The sequence below is a fragment of the Mesoplodon densirostris genome, chromosome 14, assembly GCF_025265405.1.
Source record: "Mesoplodon densirostris isolate mMesDen1 chromosome 14, mMesDen1 primary haplotype, whole genome shotgun sequence".
Lineage (NCBI taxonomy): Eukaryota > Metazoa > Chordata > Mammalia > Artiodactyla > Ziphiidae > Mesoplodon > Mesoplodon densirostris.
The window spans coordinates 75115544-75121601 of record NC_082674.1 but is presented as its reverse complement, the minus strand read 5'-3'; the positions used below and the strand labels follow the sequence as shown (position 1 = coordinate 75121601).

General features: G+C 45.7%; 1 protein-coding gene across 1 annotated transcript; it reads left to right on the top strand.

Moving 5' to 3' along the window:
• The first annotated feature begins 454 nt into the window (after positions 1 to 454).
• Positions 455 to 2273, top strand: LOC132501725 (cytochrome c oxidase subunit 5B, mitochondrial). Its single transcript, XM_060117439.1, has 4 exons — positions 455 to 597; positions 1163 to 1236; positions 1405 to 1504; positions 2075 to 2273. Exons 1-4 carry the CDS (start codon positions 492 to 494, stop codon positions 2185 to 2187), a joined length of 393 nt encoding a protein of 130 aa, XP_059973422.1. The 5' UTR covers positions 455 to 491; the 3' UTR covers positions 2188 to 2273.
• The last annotated feature ends 3785 nt before the right edge of the window (positions 2274 to 6058 follow it).

Genomic DNA, 6058 nt, shown 5'->3' with positions numbered 1-6058 from the left:
CAACTAACACAGTGGCCTTTGGGAGTCCACTCGTAAATCTGGACAGTTTGGCGTGCAGCAAGTATCCTGACAGGCACTGGCTTCACGTCTTCCATCAGCTGCCTCCACGCTGCCTGAGCATCACTATCATGCAAGAAGCACAGGAACTCCAGTGTGGTTGACCCGTTTCACGGACGAGGACCCTGAGGCCCACAGACGCAAAAAGAGTTGCACCCAATTCCAGCGTTAGTAAACGGCAGGGCCGCCAGAAGCCTACAATTGAGACCCTGACCACCTCCACGCCTGCCCGGCTGCACGGCGGACGCAATGAAGCAGTGCTACGCATGCGCAGCCTTTTCCGAGGCCCCGCCCCCCGGCCGAGTCAGGTGAGTGGGGCGGGCTCCAGGCCGGAAGGAAGCGGAAGATGGACACGGAGGGGAAAGAAGCCCTCCCCCGGAAGTCCCTTCTGTCTCCGGAGCCTGCTCCCGGAAGTGCTGGTGTTTGTAGCTGGCATGATGGCTTCAAGGTTACTGCGCGGAGCTGGGGCGCTGGCCGCGCAGGCCCTGAGGGCCCGCGGTCCCAGTGGAGTCTCCGTGGTGCGCTCTATGGCGTCTGGAGGTACTTGGCCTGCCGGGAGCGCCGGGGACCCGCGCCGTTACCCTCCCGGGGTGGTGTTAAGGCAGCAAGGAGCGGGGGGTTGAGGCCGTTCAGCTTCTCCGGGCCCCAGTGACCGCCCCTACGGACCCGGGAACCTCAAGACTCCGCGGGCGTCTCCCCGTTGTTCTCGGCCGCCGCTGCTACTGACCACCATACTGACCCCTCTGCGAAAAAATCCTAAACGTAGACGCCGGGTGACCTTGGTGGGCAGGGGTTGCATCCGGGACGTGGAGGGGCTAAGCCGACCTTCAGGCCCGCGCCCGCCTCAAGGCCGATGCGCTCCACTAGGACTCTGGTTGACCTGGTTTTAGAAAAAATGCCGAAAAATGGGCTTCCATGGTCGAAGGAAGAAAGGATCACCCCGTGTACCACTTTTGGGTATCGTGACTTTGGTCCTTAGGGGACAGTGGGTATGGGTAGCCTCTAGGAGCTTGTGGACCCACTAGAAGTATGCAGAGATGTCCATATGTGCATTTTCCTTCTTGATCATTTCAGGCGACATCATAATTCACGTATTTTCCTTTAGGTGGTGTTCCTACTGATGATGAACAGGCCACTGGGCTGGAGAGGGAGGTCATGCTGGCTGCCCGCAAGGGACTGGTGAGGAGAACCTTGTGCCTTCTCGGGAGCTCATGGCCGTGGATGGCGTCAGAGCGGCCTCCTCTCTGGGAGCCTTTCATCCAGGAAACCTGGCTTGTGGGAACAGTACTGCTGGCCCCTAGAGGGTAGGGGTCATTTGGCATAATGGACCCTTCATTTGTTTTTCAGGACCCGTACAATATGCTCGCCCCAAAGGCAGCCTCAGGTACCAAGGAAGACCCTAATTTAGTCCCCTCCATCACCGATAAGCGGATAGTGGGCTGCATCTGTAAGTACCTCACCACTATTTTCTTATCCATTTGTTTAATATTTGTTTAATACACAGGATGTCTATCAGCTGCTGCACCTCTGTTGTTGTGTGTGAGTCTAGGTTTATAAAGAAGATGTGTGTGGAAATAAGTTGTTCTAAGGGTCTTGGCCCTCAGGCCTCTCTGCCCGAGTAGGTCATCCTTAACCGTAAAGAGGCCTGGAACATCAATAACACTGGCTCATTGGAGAGTCAGCATGAAGGAGTATTCATCTAGAAAATATTTATTGTACTTTCTCTTTGCCACACACCATGTTAGGCACTAGGGGTACATACCAGGATGCACCCAGCTTTGGGGTTCTACATAGGCAGGGAACTGTGAGAACCTATGGTGACTCTGATAAGAGATCAGCTTACTCACAGGTAAACTTGGCCTCAGTTTCTTCATCTGAAAAATGGGGAGAGCTTGAACTGCTCTCTTAAGGTGTCAGCCATAACTCTGTGTCTCAGAGGTGTCTGAGGAAAAGAGGTTAACGTTGAAAAAGTCCCCTCTTCTAGGCTGGATGGCCTTCAGCCACCTTTTTCTTTCAGGTGAAGAAGACAACAGTGCTGTCATCTGGTTCTGGCTGCATAAAGGCGAGGCCCAGCGATGCCCTAGCTGTGGAACCCATTACAAGCTGGTGCCCCACCAGCTGGCACACTGAGCCCCTGCACTAACTCACTCAAAATGTGATGTAAAGTTTCTTCTTTCCAATAAAGACTAGCCATTACATTGGCTCCTCCTCCCATAGTTGGCTGGTCTTATTTCTTTCCTGTGTTTTTTGGGAAGGAATGGATGATTATGTCAGGAATAGCTATCTGTTAATACTAGCTTGCCATCCATTTGCTTTTGTACACCGAGACTGCCGGTTCCCCAATGCAGTGGTAGCTACCACCTGGCATGGGGAAAATGGGCTGTGGAGTCAGGCTGACTGGACTTGTAATACTGGCTCCATCATCTAGCTTTGTCACTGGGGGCCTGCTCTCTGAGGGTGGGTTACATCTTAAAAAAAAAAAAAAAAAAAAACCTTGTGAGGTGTTAGGAATAATATATATAAAAAGAGCAGGAATAACATATATAAAAAGAGCCTGGCAGATAGTAGGTCCTCACATTATTGTAAATACAGAGTGGCCTTGTGGGGAGAGTTTTGGCTTTGAAGTCTTAAAGGACCCAGGTTCAAAGCATAGTTCATGGGGATGCCATCAGCAAAATCTAGAATATGGGACAATTCCAGAAACCAGCAGCCAGTTTCTTCAAATAAGTTGCAAGGAGAAAAAAAACAGGTATGAGTACTTATCAAGTGAAACGTGAGGAAGATACCAACCAAGAGCAGTGCGTGGACCTTGTTTGGATCTTGATTTGAAAAAATCAACTGTAGAGAAAAAATTCAGATATTTGGTATTTAGGGACTTATTAAATTTTAGACATGTTAAAGGAATTAGTTTTTTTTTTTATGCTTTAGCAATATATACTGAGGTACTTAGGGGTGAAATATGTCTGAGATAAGCTTTAAAACAAGAAGGAAGAGACTAGTTCGGGGTATGACTGATCCATTGTAGCCAGGTACAAGAGGGGTTGTTTTTCTACTTTTGTGTATGTTTGAACTTTATCATAATAATAAACCAAAAAAAAAAAAAAGTTGAGAGAAACAAAAGCCCGATTCAGTCCCTTTATACCTGTGACACCTTGGACAATTAATTTCTCAAAAGCTGTTTTATCTGTAAAATGGAAATAGTACATATTTTGTTCTGGGATTTGCCATAGAGGTGGCTTTGGTCACTACTGCCACAAAATTGATCCAAACTAGATCTGTAAGTTGAATTGATGGGAGAGAAAAGCCCTTTCCTTCATCTTTTTTAAAATTTAAATTTGTTTACTTTTGGCTGCATCGGGTCTTAGTTACTGTGCATGGGCTTTCTCTAGTTGTGGTGAGCGGGGGCTACTCTCTGTTGCGGTGCGCGGGCTTCTCACTACGGTGACTTCTTTTGTGGAACACGGGCTCTAGGCGCGCAGGCTCAGTAGTTGTGGCTCACGGTCTCTAGAGCGCAGGCTCAGTAGTGGTGCACGGACTTAGTTGCTCCGCAGCATGTGGGATCTTCCTGGACCAGGGCTCGAACCCATGTCTCCTGCATTGGCAGGCGGATTTTCAACCACTGTGCCACCAGGGAAGCCCTTTTTCCTTCATCTTGCCTTACCTCCTCTTAAAGGTATAAAGCTACTGCTTCCTTTCCTGGCTGTCATCTCATTTCCAGGAAATGTCCAAGCATTTATCTGCCATGCAGGGCCATTCTCTGGGAAGGGGACACCTAAATAGCCACCTACCACTCCCACCTTAAATGCTGTTATAAACAAGAGTTTCCCAGTCAGGAAGACTGGTTTAGTGCTACCCTCAAGCCCTCTTGTCTGGCCCACTTCCTGCATCCTCTTTCCTTTTTCACCGTCTCCCTTTCCAGTCAAAACTCTGCTTAGAGTGGACTTTTGACTCCTCACATCATTATTTATTCTGTCTGCTTCCTCCCTCATCTCCAAGCCCACCTTGCATCTTTATTATTTTTTAACTTTTAAAATGGAAATATATTACAATATTATGTTTCAGTTGTACTACATTATGAAATGATCACCATGATAAGTCTAGTAACCATCTGTCCCCATACAAAGTTATTAAACTATTATTGACCGTATTCTTTATGCTATATATTACATTCCCATGGCGTATTTATTTTACAACTGGAGGTTTGTACCTCTTGATTCCCTTCACCTATTTTGCTCCTAGCCCCCTCCCCTGTTCTCTGTATCTGTGAGTCTATTTTCATTTTGTTTTTTAGATTCCACATGTAAGTGAGATCATACAGTTTTTGTCTTTCTCTGTTTGACTTATTTCACTGAGCATAATACCCTCCAGGTCCATCCATGTTGTCACAAATGGCAATACTTCATTCTTTTTTATGGTGGAGTAATATTCCATTGCATATATGTATATATTCATCTATTGCTGGACACTTAGGTTGCTTCTATATCTTAGCTATTATAAATAATGCTGAAATGAACATTGGTATGCACAAATCTTTTTGAATTAGTTTTTTTCTTTGGGTAAATACCCAGAAGTGAAATTGCTGGATCATATGGCAGTTCTAATTTTGATTTTATGAGAAAATTCCATACTGTTTTCCGTAGTGGCTGCACCAATATACATTCTCACCAATAGTGCACAAGGGTTTCCTTTTCTCCACATCCTTGCCAAATTAGTTATTTGTTACCTTTTTGCTGATAGCCATTCTGATAGGTGTGAGATGTTATCTCATTGTGGTTTTGATTTGCACTTCTCTGATGATTAGTGATGTTGAGCATCTTTTCATGAGTCTGTTGGCCATCTATACGTGTTTGGGGAAATACCTATTCAGGTCCTCTGTCCATTTTTTAATTAAGTTGTTTGTTTTTTTGATGTTGAGTTGTATGAGTTCTTCATCTATTTTGGATATTAACCCTTATTGGATATATTATTTGTAGATATCTTCTCCCATTCAGTAGGCAGACTTTTTGTTTTTTTGATACAAATCTGTTTCATTGACCTATGTGTCTGTTTTTGTGCCAGTGCCATACTGTATTGATTGCTGTAGCTTTGAAGTATAGATTAAAAACAGGGAGCATGATACCTCCATCTTTGTTCTTCTTTCTCAAGATTGCTTTGGCTATCAGGGTCTTTTGTGGTTCCATACAAACTCTGGAATTATTTCTTCTAGTTCTGTGAAAAATGCCACTGGTATTTTGATAGGGATTGCATTGAATCTGTAGATTGCCTTAGATACCCCCTTGCTTTTCTCTTTTAAAAATTTTAACCAGTTTTCCCCTAAGAAAGAAAAATCTCCATATATTTCCAGACTGTGGTGGCAGAATAATGGTCCCCCAAAGATGTCCGTGTCCTAACCCCAGAACCTGTGAATATGTTAGGTCGAACGGTAAAAGGTTAAGATTGCAGACAGAATTAAGGTTGCTAATCAGCTGACCTTAAACTAGGGAGAGTAACCTGGATTATCCAGGTGGGCCCAATAATCACAAGGGCGGCAGAAGAATGAGAGGGGGACGTGACTGGAAGAATGGTCAGAGAGATGCAACGTTACTGGTTTAAAGATGGAAAAAGGGGATCACAGGCCAAGGAATGCAATTAACCTCTAGACACTGGGAAAAGCAAGGAAATGATTCTCCCCCAGTCTCCAGAAAGAAACACAGCTCTGCTGCCACACTGATTTCAGTGCAGTGAGACCCATGTCAGACGTCTGTAGAACTGTAACGCTTTAATGGCATCAATAGATCAGTAAATTCAAGTCCTGTCTCCTGGGTTAGTGGGTCTCAAATTTCGCTGCACATTAGAATCACCTGGGTATATTTTTGTTCCCCGTACCCGGCTCACACCCAGACCACTGAAGCAGAGTCTCTGGGGGTGAGACCCAGGCATTATTTAAAGTTCCCCAGGTGCTTTCAACATGCCGCCAAGGCAGAGAACCTCTACCTCAGGCTCGCCACAAAAGCACAAAAGC

Excerpts from the sequence above, each read along its gene's own strand:
- LOC132501725 (XM_060117439.1), top strand. The coding sequence starts at position 492 with ATGATGGCTTCAAGGTTACTGCGCGGAGCTGGGGCGCTGGCCGCGCAG. Across the intron at positions 1,237-1,404 it reads TGGCTGCCCGCAAGGGACTG|GACCCGTACAATATGCTCGC; the intron begins GTGAGGAGAACC and ends TTTGTTTTTCAG. Across the intron at positions 1,505-2,074 it reads GCGGATAGTGGGCTGCATCT|GTGAAGAAGACAACAGTGCT; the intron begins GTAAGTACCTCA and ends TTTTTCTTTCAG.